This window comes from Oncorhynchus clarkii, chromosome 19 (assembly GCF_045791955.1).
Source record: "Oncorhynchus clarkii lewisi isolate Uvic-CL-2024 chromosome 19, UVic_Ocla_1.0, whole genome shotgun sequence".
Classification (NCBI taxonomy): Eukaryota; Metazoa; Chordata; class Actinopteri; order Salmoniformes; family Salmonidae; genus Oncorhynchus; species Oncorhynchus clarkii.
This window is the reverse complement of record NC_092165.1, coordinates 45,713,224-45,734,042: the sequence shown is the minus strand read 5'-3', so window position 1 is coordinate 45,734,042 and position 20,819 is coordinate 45,713,224. Positions and strand designations below refer to the sequence as shown.

The 20,819-nt window shown below is 45.4% G+C and overlaps 1 protein-coding gene across 2 annotated transcripts in view; it reads right to left on the bottom strand.

The window, feature by feature from the left end:
• LOC139375301 (runt-related transcription factor 3-like) overlaps positions 1-20,819 on the bottom strand; it is an 81,226-nt gene that overhangs the window by 7,622 nt on the left and 52,785 nt on the right. The window contains exons 6-7 of one of the 2 annotated variants that reach the window (XM_071116944.1): positions 18,693-18,857; positions 7,613-7,684 (exon numbers count right to left, since the gene is read on the bottom strand). In XM_071116944.1, coding sequence (XP_070973045.1) covers positions 7,613-7,684; positions 18,693-18,857 — 237 coding nt within the window. The remainder of the gene's footprint in view (positions 1-7,612; positions 7,685-18,692; positions 18,858-20,819) is intronic. The other variant, XM_071116943.1, reaches the window with a different exon arrangement.

Genomic DNA, 20,819 nt, shown 5'->3' with positions numbered 1-20,819 from the left:
CAGCTGATGTACGAAGGGCTATATAAATACATTTGATTTGATTTGATTTGATTTGTTTAGTGGCATACATTTTATCTAGATGAACTGTACATAGGCTAATGGGCTGCATAATGTTCTGTCTGTTTGTAGCTGATTTTTTGTACATAAGCAGTAGTGGCAGTTTGATACTGGGTAAGGTGGGAATGTAGGTATGCAATGTATGCTCTAGAATTTGTTTGACTTTGACTTCCTTGTCCTGAGCTTCAGTGGCTTAAAAGAGACATTGTGAATACAACAGTTGTGACGTAGTTACTTGCCACCCACACACCCACACACACACACACAAATGTGGATTTGGATGGCATAGAAACTACACAGTACAAGTCAAAAGTTTGGACAAACCAACTCATTTGAAAATAGTACAAATAAAGAAAAACCCTTGAATGAGTAGGTTTGTCCCAACTTTTGACTGGTACTGTATATACAGGGTGTATACAACTTGTTTTTCAACCACTCCACAAATGTCTTTTTTTTTAATTAATTTTTTATTTTAACCCTTTTTCTCCCCAATTTCGTGGTATCCAATTGTTGTAGTAGCTACTATCTTCTCGTTGCTACAACTCCCGTACGGCTCGGGAGAGACGAAGGTTGAATGTCACGCGACCTCCGATACACAACCCAACCAGCCGTACTGCTTCTTAACACAGCGCGCGTCCAACCCGGAAGCCAGCCGCACCAATGTGTCAGAGGCTACACCGTGCACCCGGCAACCTTGGCTAGCGCGCACTGCACACGGCCCGCCACAGGAGTCGCTGGTGCGCGATGAGACAAGGAGATCCCTACCGACCAATCCCTCCCTAACCCGGACGACGCTAGGCCAATTGTGCGTCGCCCCACGGACCTCCCGGTCGCGGCCGGTTACGACAGAGCCTGGGCGCGAACCCAGGGACTCTGATGGCACAGCTGGCGCTGCAGTACAGCGCCTTTAACCACTGCACCACCCGGGAGGCCCACAAATGTCTTTTTAACAAACTATAGTTTTGGCAAGTCGGTTAGGACATCTACTTTGTGCATGACACAAGTCATTTTTCCAACAATTGTTTACAGACAGATTATTTAATTTATAATTCACTGTATCTCAATTCCAGTGGGTCAGAAGTTTACATACACGAAGTTGACTGTGCCTTTAAACAGCTTGGAAAATTCCAGAAAATTATGTCATGGCTTTAGAAGCTTCTGATAGGCTAGTTGACATCATTTGAGTCAATTGGAGGTGTACCTGTAGATGTATTTCAAGGCCTACCTTCAAACCCAGTGACTCTTTGCTTGACATCATGGGAAAATCAAAAGAAATCAGCCAAGACCTCAGAAAAAAAAATGTTGACCTCCACAAGTCTGGTTCTTCCTTGGGAGCAATTTCCAAATGCCTGAAGGTACCATGTTAAGCTGTACAAACAATAGTACACAAGTATAAACACCATGGGACCACGCAGCCTCATACTGCTCAAAGGAGACGCGTTCTGTCTCTTAGAGATGAACGTACTTTGGTGTCGAAAAGTGAAGATGCTGGAGGAAACAGGTACAAAAGTATCTATATCCACAGTAAAATGAGTCCTATATCGACATAACCTGAAAGGCTACTCAGCAAGGAAGAAGCCACTGCTCCAAAACTGCCATAACAAAGCCAGGCTATGGTTTGCAACTGCACATGGGGACAAAGATTGTACTTGTTGGAGAAATGTCCTCTGGTCTGATGAAACAAACATAGAACTGTTTGGCCATAATGACCATCGTTATGTTTGGAGGAAAAAGGGGGAGGCTTGTAAGCCGAAGAACATCATCCCAACCGTGAAGCACGGGGGTGGCAGCATCATGTTGTGGGGGTGCTTGCTGCAGGAGGGACTGGTGCACTTCACAAAATAGATGGCATCATAAGGGAGGAAAATTATGTAGATATATTGAAGCAACATCTCAAGACATCAGTCAGGAAGTTAAAGCTTGGTCGCAAATGGGTCTTCCAAATGGACAATGACCCAAAGTATACTTTCAAAATTGTGGCAAAATGGCTTAAGGACAACAAAGTCAAGGTAATGGAGTGGTCATCACAAAGCCCTGACCGTAGTCCTATAGAAAGTTTGTGGGCAGAACTGAAAAAGCGTGTGCGAGCAAGGAGGCCTACAAACCTGACTTAGTTACACCAGCTCTGTCAGGAGGAATGGGCCAAAATTCACACAACTTATTGTGGGAAGCTTGTGGAAGGCTTCCCGAAACGTTTGACCCAAGTTAAACAATTGAAAGGCAATGCTACCAAATACTAATTGAGAGTATGTTAACTTCTTACCCACTGGTAATGTGATGAAAGAAATAAAAGCTGAAATAAATAATTCTCTCTACTATTATTCTGACATTTCACGTTCTTAAAATAAAGTGGTGATCCTAACTGACCTAAGACAGGGAATTTTTTACAAGGATTACATGTCAGGAATTGTGAAAAACTGAGTTTAAATGTATTTGGCTAAGGTGTATGTAAACTTCCAACTTCAACTGTATATATAGTGCATTCGGAAAATATTCAGACCCCTTCCATTTTGCCATTTTTAAAAAACGTTAAAGCCATATTCTAAAATTTATTAAATTAAAAATGTTCCTCATCAATCTACACACAATACCCCATAATGACAAAGGGAAAATAGAAATACCATTAATATATGTTTTCAAACCCTTTGCTATGAGACTTGAAATTGAGCTCAGGTGCATCCTGTTTCCATTGATCATGCTTGAGATGTTTCTAAAATACAACTTTAATGGAGTCCACCTGTGGTAAATTCAATGGACATGATTCAATGGACATGATTTGGAAAGGCACACACATGTGGTCATAAGGTCCTGCAGTTGACAGTGCATGTCAGAGCAAAAACCAAGCCATGAGTTCGAAGGAATTTTCCATAGAGCTCTGAGACAGGATTGTGTCGAGGAAGGGTACCAAAACATTTCTGCAGCATTGAAGGTCCCCAAGAACACAGTGGCCTCCATCTTTCTTAAATGGAAGAATTTTGGAACCATCAAGACTCTTCCTAGAGCTGGCCGCCCGGCCAAACTGAGCAATTGGGGGAGAAGGGCCTTGGTCAGGGAGATGACCAAGAACCCGATGGTCACTCTGACGGAGCTCCAGAGTTCCTCTGTGGAGATGGGAGAACCTTCCAGGAGGACAACCATCTCTGCAGCACTTTAGCCAATTATGCCTTTATGGTAGAGTGGCCAGACAGAAGACACTCATCAGTAAAAGGCACATGACAGCCCGCTTGGAGTTTGCCAAAAGGCACCTAAAGACTCTGAGACCATGAGAAGCAAGATTCTCTGGTCTGATGAAACCAAGATTGAACTCTTTGGCCAGAATGCCAAGGATCACATCTGGAGGCAGCAAGCCTACGGTAAAGAATGGTGGTGGCAGCATGATGTTGTGGGGATGTTTTTCTGCAGCAGGGACTGGGAGATTAGTCAGGATCGAGGGAAAGATGAACGGAGGAAAGTACAGAGAGATCCTTGATGAAAACTTTCTCCAGAGCACTCAGGAACTCAGACTGGGGCAAAGGTTAACCTTCCAGCAGGACACCAACCCTAAACACACAGCCAAGACAATGCAGGAGTGGCTTCGAGTTTCCTTGAGTGGCCCAGCCAGAGCTCGGACTTGAACCTGAACATCTCTGGAGAGACAGCGACATTTCCCATCCAACCTGACAGAGCTTGAGAGGATGTGCAGAGAAGAATACAGGTATGCCTAGATTGTAGCGTCATACCCAAGAAGACTTGAGGCTGTAATCGGTGCTTCAACAAAGTACAGAGTAAATGGTCTGAATACTTATGGAAATGTGATATTTTTTATTTTTAGTACATTTGCAAAAAATGATAACCTGTTTTTGCTTTGTCATTATGGGGTATTGTGTGAAGATTGATTTGGGGGAAAAAACTATTGAATCAATTTTAGAATAATGCTGTAACGTAACAAAATGTGGAAAAAGTCAAGGGGTCTGAAAACCTTCCGAATGCACTGTATTTAAAATATATTTTTAATATATCTTCCTTTATAATTTCCCCATAGACAACAACACTTAGGCTTCTACTTCCAGCTTACACATACTATACACATTTTACTGACACAGTATATTTTACAATAGTTCTCTTTTGTTTGTTTTTAGTCCCATCCTTCAGCTACCTTCAACCTCTCCTAAGACATTCTGTATTTGTGAAACAGCAAGCGCTTGCACGCCACAGCCCTGAGGGGGTAGGATGCTGAACTTGCGTGCCACAGTCTTGTTGAAATGTCTTTCCCCTATGTCTGGAGAACTGGGTATATTTTCAGCAACAAAAAAAATCTGTTCCTTTGTAATTTCCACGGCTTCTGCTTCATTTTTTACAGGGACACGTTTATTTTCTGCAGTTGAAATGATCTTATTTTCCGGATAAGGGGGGTGCATGAGGAGGGTTAGGGGTCTGTTTCTTTTTCCAGAGTCTAGCAGGCCCCGGAGTCGGGCCCCATATCTGATTTCACGCAAGGAAAATCCAAACCTTCAGCTGCTGTCGATTCGGGAGAAGTGGAGTCAGCCCCCCCTGTCTCTCTCTCTCTGTCTCTTCCTGCTGAATATATGCTTTAGGGTAGAGCTGGGATTTGTGGCACGGGGACTTGATGGCTCTGGTGGCTGTGGCCCACCCCACACATGATCTCTATTTAATTGTCGCCAGTTGAATCGTGTTGACTAAATTGTGGCGGGGACAGGCTCCTGTATTTCGTCAGGGGAAACTCAACTGGACACTTATCAAAACACCTTAATGGGGTTGTATTGTGTCACAACCTTGGCGGTCAGCCAGCCAGAGAGCACCCACCACAACCGTTCCCCTCTCAGCAGTTCAGCGGCTCCCCCTAGAGGAGAGGGTTAGATAAATAACGCCATACTCACAAACATAACCACAGTTTTGCAATCTTCTTTTTCTATTCACCCTGTTTGCTACCCTGATCCACACACAGCCACCTCCTCCTCTCTCTGCCAGCTAGGTATAGACCTAGGCCCTAGGCTCTGCCGCAGGACTGGGGAGGAGGAGTGGTGGATCTATGGCACAGGGTCCTGACGGGGCCTAGCTGGTAGCAGGGGCCCGCCCCACACATGATCTCCATTAGGCTCATCTGAAACGTGTTGACTAAATTGCAGGGACATGAGAGGGGATGAACCCCAGAGGGCTGGCTGGCGCAGCCCACCGTCTGTGATGTTCCCACTCTAAAAGTGGTGGCTTGGAATCAAGTTTTTTTTAAGAGAACACAGTGTTCTAGCGCGTTCCTCCCTTTCCCTCACTCCCTTGCTTGTGTGCGTGCTCCCATATTGAGTTCTGCCACAGCAGGGCGGGGGAAATCTCTCTCTCTCTTTCTCTCTCTCTCTCTCTCTCTCTCTCTCTCTCTCTCTCTCTCTCTCTCACTCTCTCTCTCTCTCTCTCGCTGTCACACTCTCTCTCTCTGAGGTCCACTAGTCCACAGTCAAGCGTGTAACCCAGATACGGAGGGAGGTTTGCCTCATTTGCTTATGGGAGAAACTGATTTTAGTTGTTAACATAAGGGCGAGCAGAGGCCGCCAGCGAGGTGTGTGTGGAGGGGTGAAGGGATGCAAATCCAGGTGCTCACCTGTGAAATGTTTACTCTGAATGCAAACGTCGACAAATAGCACCCAGGGAATGGTGTCTCAGGCAAATGAGCGGAGAGGTGGGAAAGAGAAAGAGAAAACCTCAGATCAGGATGGCCCAGAGAGAGATAGATGGAGAGATAGATCTCTTCTCCTTTCATCTCCCCCACAGACCGCAGCCAGAGACAAGTGACTGTCCCATGCTTCCCAGACCATCACTGATTTGAGATGTGATGAGAGTTTTTATAGTTTTTATTATTGACCAAATGCTACAAGGATGGTCACAGTTGACATCAGTATGGCCAAGCAATACAAAGCCAGGCAAATAATGTTGGTCCACAAGCCAAAGAATAGGAGACACAAATGAACACAAATGATCTGTAGATGTTTGTATAAGCGCTTAGGCCTTGGGGTCAGAGCTTCGCATCTGATGCAAATAGAATAACACGTCAACAACCCCAAAGACCTATCCATGGTAGCCACTGTAACATGTGAGCCAAGCAAGTTTTGCATGGCCCTATTTATCACTAGCAACACGATCGAGGCATTAGGGAGTTTGTGATGATAAAACACAGAGATTTTCCTAATGTATCAACGAACCAGATATGATTTAGGAGTTTGGATAACTAAATTACCTGGATGGGTTCTATTAATATTTGTTATTGCTAAAGAGTTTGCAAGATCTGGCCAGGTGGCATGTACACTCCTATGTATTATTTATTGTCGTACTAATTTATTTATATTTCAGTCTCTTTGGAATTGGGTTGGAATTTCATGATTAGACATTGGGACATCAACCTCAATAACAATAGTCCCCATCAAACGTCAATTCTACTTTTCACAACTTAGTGAATATCTTGCTCTGAAATGAATATCTGGCAAGGGCAATTTGCCAATCTATACATTCCATCTCCTCATTCTAAATCAGGGGAAAATTATGAAACTGCTCTGTTGTTTTTGAAAATCACTGACAGTCACACCTAAAATACTGTTTTACCCCAGGGGCTTTCCTCATCAAACGTATTGAAAACTTCCAGCAAGCCCAACTGATCAGTCCTACAGAAGGGTGTGTGAGTACAAGGAGCATCTAGGAGTAACATGGAAGGGTGTGTGAGCAGATGACTCAGCAGGTCTGGTGCGGTGGTTTCTGGGAAGAGGACGGGTGGGTGGCTGAGTGGCCGTGAGGCAGGAGAAGAAGAGTGCCAAAACACCATGATGGAGGGAAGCAGGGAGGGAGGGAGAGGGGAGCTACGGGGTGTTCTGGAATGTTCTGGGATCCAGAGCCCTGAGGGCAAACCGAAACACATTCCCAAAAATGTCACAACGAGTGGAACACCCATTGCCATACCCATAGTTCGAGCTTTTCCAATATCTCTATATTAATTGCACTGTGTCAGAAAAATGTTTGATTAACTATTGATGTACAATTATGATGCAGAATTTCTCAATTTGTGTCCTTAGCTCCTCTTGATGAGGTTATATTGTGTGAATTGTCTTGGGTGATATGTATATGTAGTCCAAGACTGGTAATTATGGTAATCTCTTATTGTTCGCCACACCTCTTATACTGTGCCATGATTGGGCCTGGCATGTTATGATTGAGCCTCAGAAACCAACAAACAACACTTGCAAACATCTTGCCATACTGGCCTGCACACACACGCAAAAAATTTGGGGTCATCTAAGGAGAGCAGAATGTTTGTTGTGTTTACTTCGTACTGTTGAGAGAGAGAGAGAGAGAGAGAGAGAGAGAGAGAGAGAGAGAGAGAGAGAGAGAGAGAGAGAGAGAGAGAGAGAGAGAGAGAGAGAGAGAGAGAGAGAGAGAGAGAGAGAGAGAGAGAGAGAGAGAGAGAGAGAGAGAGAGAATTATAAAATAATGGAGAGAAAGCACAAGTGAGAAGAAAGACGATTCAGATGAGTTTAGGAGGATAGGACCCAGGGCAGAGTATATATTATATCTCTCTTACTTGACCATCTGAGGTCGTCCTCCACTTTGCATGTCTTCAGAGCTGGTGGGTCAATCTGGTCAGACCACAGGGCTGCAATGAACACAGATATTATGTGTTAATTAAGGAGAATTTAGACATGACACTAGCCTGCTAATACTGTAGCCTGGGCAGGTACTGAATCTGTGCGGTATGACAAAAACCTCATAACATGAGTGTTTCTAATTCTGGTGCACAGTACAAGTACAAAGTATTTAGAGATAATTGTTTCAGGTTATGATTCTGTAGTTATGTGCACTTAATGAGTTTGAGTGAGGGGAGTGTAGCTACTCTCCCATCTCCTCAATGCCCTAAAAAAAGCCTGCAACATGTTTGGGGAACTGTCTACCTGTGACAGGTCTGTCTGTGCTGACTGAGCAGAGAGAAGGGCAGAGGGGGAGCTCTCACTGGAGTGAGACTGGAGAGAGGGCCTGGGAAAGCAGGGCTGATGGGTTGTTGGAGCTAACAAGAATATTTTGGTCTCTCAAGGGGCTGGTGAGCGGAGGTGTGAGGCCTTTGTTGGCCTGTCCAGTCAGCCTGTCAGGGAGAGAAGAATCCCTACTGGCGCAGCGCGTGGGACCCTGGTTCACACTCAACGGCCACACCGCAGGAGGCTGACAATTTGACATGCAAATAGTGTCTGTTTGCTCTCGGTCTGAGATGGGGCAGTTGTTACAAGCCAACCTGCACGAACCATGGACCTCAAACACCCATGCTTGTACACACACACATGCACAAACATTCTCATACAAACCCTAGTACACATACAGATTCATAGAGACACTGTCATATATCTCCTGTTATTATATTTGTATGACAGTTTGATCTATTAATGTACAATTATGAAACAGAATGTGTCAAATGTTGTCCTTAGCTGTTCTTGAAGATGTTATATAGTGTGAATAGTCTCAGGTGATATGTATATGTAGTCCAAGCCTCCTCAATTATTCTCTCTCTGTATTTTTCATGCCTCTTGTCTCAGACAGTTAACACACACACCCACACACACACACACACACACACACACACACACACACACACACACACACACACACACACACACACACACACACACACACACACACACACACACACACACACACACACACACACACACACACACACACACCCGCGCACAAACATTCTCATAAACACTAGTACACATACAGATTCATAGGCATACATATTTGCATGGCAGTTTTCCATTAACATACAGTAACTAAGGCCTGGAGAGTACTCTGGTCATGTCCCTGGCCCTCATCCTGCTACAGTAACACTACGCTACAGTATGAGGTGAGGAACAACATCCTAACCGCTATATTAGCAGTAGTGATCCTGACCTTGAGAGGGGCCAGGAACAGGGAGAGGAGGTGGAGGGGAGGGGTCGTTCACCTATGCCCACACTGGGCCCAGGCTGGCTGGGGCTGAGGTGTGTAAAAGCTCTCTCACCCTCGGAGCTACTCTACTTCCTCTCCAAAGGCCCAGATCAGCACTCAGCCACTGAGAGGTTCCGAGCTTCGCCCCACAATGGGAAATTCTTACACATAAATGGGGTTATTCAGAAAGGCTTCGAAGCAGCTGGTGCAATTCGCTCAAGAAAATAAACATTTTTTAAAAATATTTTGATTGGCCTGTGGACAACGTCAATACCAGCGGCACAGATTACCCCTGTTAATAAGAGGCTCGGCCCCCGGGCGGGGCCAGAGATTAGGGGGTAAGGGGTAGATGCAGGATTGGTAGGAGACAACGGCTGCGTCACAAATATTAACGTTTTTGGGGCGGCGCCACTGATGGCTGGGAGGACACAAATAAACACACAATCTGCATTTGAAGTGCAGTTGGAGATGAAAGGGCGTCTGCTGAGACATTTCGAACCAAGATGGCGTTCTTCCTCGTGACTCCGGATCCGGCAGCGCCTCAGAGACATGTAATGCGCCTGGCGCAATGAAGCGTGTCATTGAGACACAGTGAATGCCGGGCTTGTGCTGGCTTCCTGTTTCACTTAGGCCCTAGGCGTCGCTACGAAGAAAGAAAATGTGAGAGTCGAGAGAGAGACAGAGAGAGACAGAGGAGAGAGAGAGAGAGAGAGAGAGAGAAAGAGAGTGAGAGACGGAGAGAGAGAGAAAGAGAGAGAGAGAGAGAGAGACAGAGAAGGAGAGAGAGAGACAGAGAAGTAGAGAGAGAGAGAGACAGAGAAGGAGAGAGAGAGAGACAGAAGGAGAGAGAGAGAGACAGAGAAGTAGAGAGAGAGAGAGACAGAGAAGGAGAGAGAGAGAGACAGAAGGAGAGAGAGAGAGACAGAGAAGTAGAGAGAGAGAGAGACAGAGAAGGAGAGAGAGAGAGAGACGGAGAGAGAGAGAAAGAGAGAGAGAGAGAGACAGAGATGGAGAGAGTGAGAGAGAGAGAGAGAGAGAGAGAGAGAGAGAGAGAGAGGGGGAGGAACAAGTCCTTGGCTCAGCTATGTGGGACATTTTATATGTCTTTTGAGCCCTCACTTTTAACATGAGTAAAAACAAACACATTGGCTGAAAAATCCTACGTTCTATTTGAGAGCCCCGCACCCTCCCTCCTTCCCTTTCCCCTCTCCTCAGAGTCAATAGAGACTGCTCATGCACACATGTAGTGGCTGTAATTGCTGAAATGTAATACTGGACCCGGCTCTGATGTTAAATTATAACTAACACAAACAGTTGAGTCTGGTAAAAAACTTGCTTTCCCTTCTCTTTTTCTTTTGACTGTGGAGAGATGGCTTCAAAAGAGAATATTTTTTTATTGGTGAACAAAAACATTTTCAGTTTGAGTAATTCATCCTAAGGTCAAAAAAATAGAGTGACCACAAGTGCAGCTCTTAGGCACCATAACAAATAAACTCCATGGTTGCCTTTGACATATTATGTAAATACAGCCCTGTAAAAGTAAAACGGAATCACTAGTCGCTGGTCTGGATTCCCGCTAGTTTTGGTTGCGTTTGGCCATAGTGCTCCTTTCCTGTACGGGTTTGGCACGGACCAGCATGCATTGATGCCCAAATGGAGCTTGTAGCCAACAGCCTTTCTACCAGGCTCACAGCATGGTCACCTCTCTCTGGTCTTGTCCTGACATATAGTCAACGACCCACAGACCAACACAACTACCCAGTAACCACATCTGCTACTTCCAAACAGAGACATGGCCTTGCCATCTATAAGCATGTGCAATGTGCCTGGTTGCCTGCTCCAGGGACTGGCATGTTTGTTGTGTCTCACAGTGACTCTTTGTTGGTTCTAATTGGTTGATCATGTCCTGCTGGCTGTTAGAGTGGGTTTGAGGCTTGAGCTAGACACAGATCCAGATTACCCAACTCCACATCCTAACATTTACCATTAGGAGGATTAAATCAAATCTGACACTGGACCAGCGGTTAAGGGCTCTGGGTCTGATCAGGGCTGTTAGTGATAGAGACTGGCGCAGGCGTTTGCTTAGGGGGCCAGCCATCTTGTTTATGTGGAGTAAACAGTGTGGTCCCTGTGGACAAGGGAGGAGGGGTAGGGCCTCACTATAGCTAGCAGGATTTTCACAACCAGAGAGAATCCAGGATAGATTCAGCTATTTGACATTTCACCACAGTAGAATGGCTGCAGATATTTGTCATTGGAACAGTTTTGATGTATTGGAGGAGTACTTCACAGCATCTCCTGTAACCACCAGTAAATGGTTTTCATGTAACATATCACATATATACATCTCCCAGGTGTAATGGCTTAGCATGCCAACTTGTGAATCATACTGTACATTCTATGAAGCATAATGAGAAGCTTCTTGTATTATCTTAGCCTTGATTTAATGTGAGATGAGGTTACCCTAACCCCAGAACTACAGTCTCCTGGCATGCTGACATGCCAGTCTTTAGAGGGGTCTTAACAGGGTGCTGAGATGGGATCGTCCTGGGCAGCAAGGAGGTGGTCCTTTGTTTCCTGCTCTGCTAGAATCATTAAGACTAGATCCCTCATCGGGGTGAGAGCATTAATACAACCAGAGTGTGTTTTATCACTCACAGCCATCACACACCCACACACACACACACACCTCCTCAGCAACGCGTTTCTTGGGCCCTCATCAAAGCAGCGAGCACTTGACTAGATGGCGGAAAGTTATGCTAGTATCTGATATTCATCCAGTTAGGAACGCAGGTGTTGGAACAAATAGCATGTTAAATGATACCACCTCAAAAGGCAAAATACTTTGTATTCAACGATTAAATTGACACTGTCTTTTTTTTCTTCTAAAAACATTTAAGTTAAAAGAACAGCTCTGGTCTGGAGACCTTGTTAAAGCAGTCTGAGGCTGGTTAAGTGTGCCTCCATTAGAAAAGAGAATGAGGAAAACTGGAATCTCTAGGATTATTTTTGCAGCGTCTCCCTGAAATCTAATCTTCTTTCCATTTAATCTTAACATCTTCAACATCTTTGCCTCTTTGTCTGCGTGGTTTGACTGGTAAAAACTGTAGACAATATACACAGGGTGCTTTAAGGAGATGGACAGCATTCTCTGAATATCATTAGAACACACACATACACATTTAGAAAACCAGAATAAAATGGTATGGTATCCGATTGTCTGAGTGTGGGATTTGCTTTACTGCTCTGGCAGAGCCATACACACACACAGCTTCCCACATGCCCTCCCGTAGGATAATTCTTCACATCTAGCAGGCTCACCTGTGGCCACGGCTGAACAAAAACAAGTGGTGAGCCGAGCGCTGGAATCCTGTCACTGCATGTGCTGTAATGAGCTCTTAATGATCCCGTCTGTCTGGAGCACTAGCAGAGCTTGCAACATTGGCACGTAACTTTGTGTGTGTGTGTCTGTGTGTGTGTATTCTGTATGTGTGTGTACGTCTGAGGAACCAGGGCAGCGTTTAGCAGACATCTCAAAAGTGTTATGTTGACGACAAAACTCAGACACTATTTCCTGGCTCAGAAAACTATATGAAGCAATGGGCTTTAGCAGGAGATTACATTGTATCTTTTCCTGTTGTTGTCGGCTGTAAACTCTGGGTTTCTGTGTAGATAATAGAAAACATATTTAGCAATCAGAAGATGAGAATCCATTTCATTCTAAAGTGTTGACGGCTCATCTATTACCCAGTGACTCTCAAACAAACAGATCCAGGACTAAATGTATCTGCAAGATACAACTCTTTCTGCGATGGCTGCCAAAAGCAGAGGTGTGTGTCGTGTTTATATGTAAATACATCCCCGTATTACCAAGGGACTATTTTAGTTTGAGCTAGGTTTGTATTAGTGTGTTGTCTAAGCATGACTACTATAAATTCTGTACATGGCCATGCCCAGTGATCTGTGTCAAAGTGTACAGTACATTGGCGGCAGGTAGCCTAGTGGCTAGTAATCGAAAGGTTGCTGGTTTGAATCCCCGAGCCGACTAAGTGAAAAATATGCCGATGTGCCCATGAGCAAGGCACTTAACACTAATTACTCCTGTAAGTCGCTCTGGATAAGAGCGTCTGCTAAATGAACAAAAAGTGTAAATGTAAGGTACATATAAGCCTAGGTAGAAAGGAGAGGGAAAACATCTCTCCACTGTTATTTGATTATTTTAGCATTAGCCCTGAGCTACACAGTCATGGTGGTAATACCAGAGATTAAGGTGTGTGTGATTGTACAGTCCTCCCCTCCTTGTGTCTACATGCACACGAACGCACGCACACGCACACGAACACACACACTTCAGAGAGGGCCTCTAGCCTCTGGCGGGTGTTGTGTGGAATCAGTTTGGAGCTCTATGCATCTCATCCCTGGCAGCTCTGAGCCGCATGAATGTGGTGTGTCTGTGCTGAAGGAGTGTGTGCACCCAGTGTGTGTGTGTTGTATTGGTGCAGGCCTTTGAGATCTGACATGCTTATAAAGATCTGCACTGATCCCCCTGCAGCTAGGCAGACGAGTGCAGAGCACAGAGCCTTTCGTCACTTGCCATCTCACTGCTGCCCTGCTAGACAGGAAGAATTTGGAGATATTTAGCAAGCCCTTATGGATACTGTGCCGTGAAAAAGTATTTGCCCCCTTTATAATTTTCTCTACTTTTGCATATTTTTTTTACACAAAATGTTATCAGATCTTCAACCAAAACCTAATATTAGATAAAGGGAACCTGAGTGAACAAAAAACACAACAATTACAAACTTATTTCATTAAATTAATAAAATAAATAGAATTTTCTTTTGTTATTTGTAAACTCATGTTCCCTTCATCTAATACAGTTGTGTAAAGTACTTAAGTAAGAATACTTAAAGTACTAGTTAAGTCGTTTTTTTTGTATTTGTACTTAACTATTATTATTTTTTGACAACTTTTACTTTTACTTCACTATATTCCTAACAAAAATCATGTACTTTTTACTCCGTACATTTTCCCTGACACCCAGAAGTACTCATTACATTTTGAATGCTTAGCAGGACAGGAAAGTGGTCCAATGAACTTCCCTACTGCCTCTGATCTGGAGGACTCGCTAAACACAAATGTTTTCTTTGCTTGTTTTGCCTATATTTAACTAGGCAAGTCAGTTAGGAACAAATCCTTATATTCAATGACAGCCTAGGAACAGTGTAACTGCCTTGTTCAGGGGCAGAACGACAGATTTTTTACCTTGTCAGCTCAGAGGATTCGAGCTTCCAACCTTTCGGTTACAAGTTCAACACTCTAACCACTAGGCTACCTGCCTAGTGAGTGTTAGAGTGTACCCCTGGAATTGTGCCCTCTGGTTTGCTTTATATAAGGAATTTGAAAGGAGTTTTACTATTACTTTTGTTATTTCAGTATATTTGAGAAATTACATTTACTTTTTACCCCTTTTTTGTGATATCCAATTGGTAGTTTCAGTCTTGTCCCATCGCTGCAACTGGCGAAGGTCGAGAGTTGGCGAAGGTCGAGAGAGACGTAGGTCGAGAGCCATGCGTCCTCTGAAACAAGACCCTGCCAAGCCGCACTGCTTGTTGACACACTGCTCACTTAACCCGGAAGCCAACCGCACCAATGTGTTGGAGGAAACACCGTACAACTGGCGACACGAGTCAGCGTGCATCCGGCCTGCCAAAAGGACTCAATAGAGCGCGATGGGACAAGGATTTTTGATACTTAAGTATATTAAAAATCAAATACTTTTAGACTTTTACTCAAGTAGTATTTTACTGGGTGACTTTCACTTTTACTTGAATCATTTTCTATTAAGGTATCTTTACTTTTACCTAAGTACTTTTTCCACCACTGATCTAATATTAGGTTTTGATTGAAGATCTGATATCATTCAGTATAAAAAATATGCAAAAATAGAGAAAATCAGAAAGGGAGCAAATACTTTTTAACGGCATTGTAAGTCCATCTGGATAAGCTTACCTGCCAGGGCCGTTCCAATGACAGACAACACGCATTCACGTGCAGAACACAAACTTTAAACCATCAAGAAATGTGTAACAGTAGTACTGTCTTTAGTTGTATAGATGCTAACTACTCATGGTCCTGCCTGGTCCATGGCACTGGCTGATTAACAGAGTTGTTTAAGCTCAGCTACACTACATGACCAAAGGTATGTGGACACCTGCTCGTTGAACATCTCATTCCAAAATCATTGGCATCTATATGGAGTTGGTCCCCACTTTGCTGCTATAACAGCCTCCACTCTTCTGAGAAGGCTTTCTACTAGATGTTGGAACATTGCTGCTGGGACTTGCTTCCATTCAGCCACAAAGACATTAGTGAGGTCAGCACTGATGTTGGGCGATTAGGCCTGGCTCGCAGTCGACATTCCAATTCATCCCAAAGGTGTTCAATGGGGTTGAGGTCAGGGCTCTGTGCAAGCCAGTCAAGTTCTTCCATACTGATCTCGACAAACCATTTCTGTATGGACCTAGCTTTTTGCACTGGAGGCATTGTCATGCCGAAACAGGAAAAGGCCTTCCCCAAACTGTTGCCACAAAGTTGGAAGCACAGAATCGTTCAGAATGCCATTGTATAATGTAGCATTAAGATTTCCCTTCACTGGAACTAAGGGGCCTAGCCCAAACCATGAAAAACAGCCCCAGACCGTTATTCCTCCTCCACCAACCTTTATAGTGGCAGGTAGCCAAACCCAGATTCGTCCATCAGCCTGCCATATGGTGAAGCGTTATTCATCATTCAAGAGAACGTGTTTCCACTGCTCCAGAGTCCAATGGCAGCGATTTTTACACCACTCCAGCCGACACCATGGAAACCCAATTCATGAAGCTCCTGGCGAACAGTTATTGTGCCGACCTTGCTTCCAGAGGCAGTTTGGAACTCGGTAGTGAGTGTTACAAACGATGACAGACGATTTTTATGCTCTATGCATTTCATCATTCAGCGGTCCCGTTCTGTGAGCTTGTGTGGCTTCACTTCATGGCTTAGCCGTTGTTGCTCCTAGACGTTTCAGAACTTACAGATGACCGGGGCAGCTCTAGCAGGGCAGAAATTTGATGAACTGATTTGTTGGAAAGGTGGCATCCTATGACAGTGCCACATTGAAAGTCACTGAGCTCTTCAGTAAGGCCATTCTACTGCCAATGTGTGTCTGTGGAGATGTAGAATCCAGTCATTTGAAGGGGTGTCCAAATACTTTTGTATATATAGTGTATCTAGGTTACAGTGGTGAGTCAGGAGTACAAGGCTAAACCCCATGTACCGAGAGATACACTTCCACCAACAGAGAGCAAAACACTCCTAAACACCTTTACAACACACTGATATAGGCTCATTAACTGGGAAGGAGCCTCACTCTGTCTGTCAGCCTTAACCCCCTGCATGAGAACTAGGGAGTGGGTGAGAGAGGACAGTGTCTGTGTGTGTGTCTGTGTGCATATGTGTGTGCATATTAGTGTTTTGTCTGCACACTTCCAGACATGCCATCATGTTCAGAAGCTCTGACATATGTCTGTGAGCAAACCTCCACCCACGTACCCCCTTTCCCATTAGACACACACACACACACACACACACACACACACACACACACACACACACACACACACACACACACACACACACACACACACACACACACACACACACACACACACACACACACACACACACACACACACACACACACATTCCCCTCCTCCACACTGTCTCAACTGCAGATCTGCCCTGTTAAGCCAGTCAGCCTGAGACTGACGTGATTGCAGAGGTACCAGGTGGCTGTGAGATTCCTGAGGCTGTAGTGTGACATGGTGAACCAGCCCCAGTGCTCCAGTCAGGCTGTTTGGCAGGGATCAGGATTCCACCTAGCCCCAGACTGGACCCTGCGTCCTGCTCTCTGCGGCCCCGGGCCTCACCGACGCAGGGCATCCGGGGACAGAGCTGGCGTGAGTGAGCGGCCCCTGCCAGTAAATGTACTGGACCCTCCCCCAGGTCTGGGCTCTCATATCAGCAGGGAGGGTTGCACTCAACCTTGGGCCTCAGCCTGCCACATAAAACTAACTCAACCTTGGGCCTCAGCCTGCCACATAAAACTAACTCAACCTGGGGCCTCAGCCTGCCACATAAAACTAACTCAACCTGGGGCCTCAGCCTGCCACATAAAACTAACTCAACCTGAGGCCTCAGCCTGCCACATAAAACTAACTCAACCTTGGGCCTCAGCCTGCCACATAAAACTAACTCAACCTGGGGCCTCAGCCTGCCACATACAGACTAACTCAACCTGGGGCCTCAGCCTGCCACATAAAACTAACTCAACCTGAGGCCTCAGCCTGCCACGTACAGACTAACTCAACCCGGGGCCTCAGCCTGCCACATAAAACTAACTCAACCTGAGGCCTCAGCCTGCCACGTACAGACTAACTCAACCCGGGGCCTCAGCCTGCCACATAAAACTAACTCAACCTGAGGCCTCAGCCTGCCACGTACAGACTAACTCAACATGGGGCCTCAGCCTGCCACGTACAGACTAACTCAACATGGGGCCTCAGCCTGCCACATACAGACTAACTCAACCTGGGGCCTCAGCCTGCCACATAAAACTAACTCAACCTGGGGCCTCAGCCTGCCACATAAAACTAACTCAACCTGGGGCCTCAGCCTGCCACGTACAGACTAACTCAACCCGGGGCCTCAGCCTGCCACATAAAACTAACTCAACCTGAGGCCTCAGCCTGCCACGTACAGACTAACTCAACCTGGGGCCTCATCCTGCCACATACAGACTAACTCAACCTCGGGCCTCATCCTGCCACATGCAGACTAACTCAACATGGGGCCTCAGCCTGCCACATACAGACTAACTCAACCTGGGGCCTCAGCATGCCACATACAGACTAACTCAACCTGGGGCCTCAGCCTGCCACATACAGACTAACTCAACATGGGGGCCTCAGCCTGCCACTTACAGACTAACTCAACATGGGGCCTCAGCCTGCCACATACAGACTAACTCAACATGGGGCCTCAGCCTGCCACATAAAACTAACTCAACCTGGGGCCTCAGCCTGCCACATACAGACCTTAGTTATCTATGTTTTCTATATTATTTTGGTCAGGTCAGGGTGTGACGAGGGTGGGTATGTGTGTTTTTGTCTTGTCTAGGGTTTTTGTTTATCTATGGGGTCCTCAGCCTGCCACATACAGACTAACTCAACCTCGGGCCTCATCCTGCCACATGCAGACTAACTCAACATGGGGCCTCAGCCTGCCACATACAGACTAACTCAACCTGGGGCCTCAGCATGCCACATACAGACTAACTCAACCTGGGGCCTCAGCCTGCCACATACAGACTAACTCAACCTGGGGCCTCAGCCTGCCACATACAGACTAACTCAACCTGGGGCCTCAGCCTGCCACATACAGACTAACTCAGCCCATAGAGATAAAGTTAGAGCAACACTGTCAGTTCATTATGTGTCACAGTTAGGGAGAGGCATTTGTAGACCAAACCTCTATACAGTACTGTAGCAGAACGTGGAGTGTTTGTGATGAGTGAGCAGCTCTGAATTGGGACAGACAGAGTGAAAGAGTCAGTGTGATAGGAGTTCCTGTGTGGTCAGTGGTCCTACCTTGTATCTGGGACTGGGTGGAGGGCCCCAGGTGGCTCTGGTGCATGGGCCGGGGCTGGGGGTTACCAGGTCCCATCCTCAGGCTGGCCCGCTGGTAGCGCTCAATCTCTGTCAGCCTATCAGAGAACTGCATCTTCTGGGGATCCTCTAGCTTCACCCTGTGTCCTGAGGGAGGATGAGAGAAGGACAGAGAGAGAGAAAATGAGAGAGAGAGGAGACCCAAGTTACCACCTACACAGCCGGGAAATCATGGCACTTTATTAATTTTCCACAGCGGTAGTAAATAGTCAAAAATAGAAAAAACAATAGTACATCCAAATGTTATATCTGCTGTAATATTTGAGTTTTTCTGTCCTCAGATCTCTCCATGGCACCAACAGTTTACTAGGCCTTGTGAGTCTGTTTTGAAGTGGGAGGGTATATATTGGCGATTGGGGATAGTACAGTGACATAATCATATTATATGAATAAAGCCCTCTGTTCTTCACCAACTAATCTATTTAAATCGGATTATAGAAAAGAACAGTAGCCAAGTTTACTTAGAAATAGAAACATATGAATAGAATGTTGACAGGCAGTGGTGTTGTGGTTGGGCTAAACCTGCACCTGCCTTTGTGTTATAATCAGATACATGGAATACCACTAATACTCTATCTAGTGTATAACAATAGTACTAGCTTAATAATACAATAATTACATGATAAGGATAGTATGAAATAGGTTATAATTACAGCAACAGAAAATACTGCGAATCTATCCCCTTATCCCCTAACTTGTTGACTCAACAGTACAACCCCAGTACAACCCCAGTATAACCGCGGTATAACCCAGCACAGCCCCAGCACAACCCCAGTACAACCCCATTACAACCCCAGTATAACTCAATACAACCCCAAAACATCCCCAGTATAACCCCAGTACAACCCCAGTATAACCCCGGTATAACCCAGCACAGCCCCAGCACAACCCCAGTACAACCCCATTACAACCACAGTATAACCACAGTACAACCCCAGTATAACCTCAGTACAACCCCAGTATAACGCCAGTACAACCCCAGTATAACCTCAGTACAACCTCAGTATAACGCCAGTATAACCCGAGTACAACCCCCAGTATAACGCCAGTATAACCCCAGTACAACCTCAGTATAACGCCAGTACAACCCCAGTATAAAGCCAGTACAACCCCAGTATAACGGCAGTATAACCCCAGTACAACCCCAGTATAACGGCAGTATAACCCCAGTACAACCTCAGTATAACGCCAGTACAACCTCAGTATAAACCCAGTATAACCTCAGTACAACCTCAGTATAACCCCAGTACAACACCACAGACTGGGTCTACTTGTCCAAATAGTGACTATACTGTACGTCTCACAGTGACTCAGGTCTGACAAAGCAGTCACTCAGTGAGGGAACCACCCAGACATCCCTCCTAGACTATAGCACTCATACTGGAACACACTGTGTGGACGTGTTGCACATGTGTGCATGTTCGTGGAGGTGTGTGTGATGAGAAAGATTGGAATGTATGAATTAAAGCATATTTGACACCTCGCATACATCCGATCTGAAGACGACGCGGAAAGACCAAATTCTACAAGCAAACCCTTATCACTTTAATATCTCTTCCACTGAAAAGCTTTCCTTAAAAGGCATACTTACAGTACAAGGCTAATTCAATGCAATCTTTCTCAATCATATTTAACATGTGATGTCACACACACACACACACACACACACACACACACACACACACACACACACACACACACACACACACACACACACACACACACACACACACACCTAAATGCCATACGTGAGTCCGGATGAGGGACTCCTCTAATGGAGGAAGGGCTTTTAATGTAACTATCAATGCAACAAACACATGTCTGAAAGAACATGTATACATTCTGTGGTTTTCTCCCTGGCATCTCTAATGTGAAGTAATGGCTAGATTTGAATATTTTATCACTATATAAAGGGGGCCAGCAGACGGACTGATATGGATTTTGCCCGCCCTCTCTCCAGACTGACCCATGGGTAATATATCTTCCCTCCTGCGACTTGACCCATGGGTAATATATCCTGCCGTTTACCGCTCTGTCCATTTGGTAGAG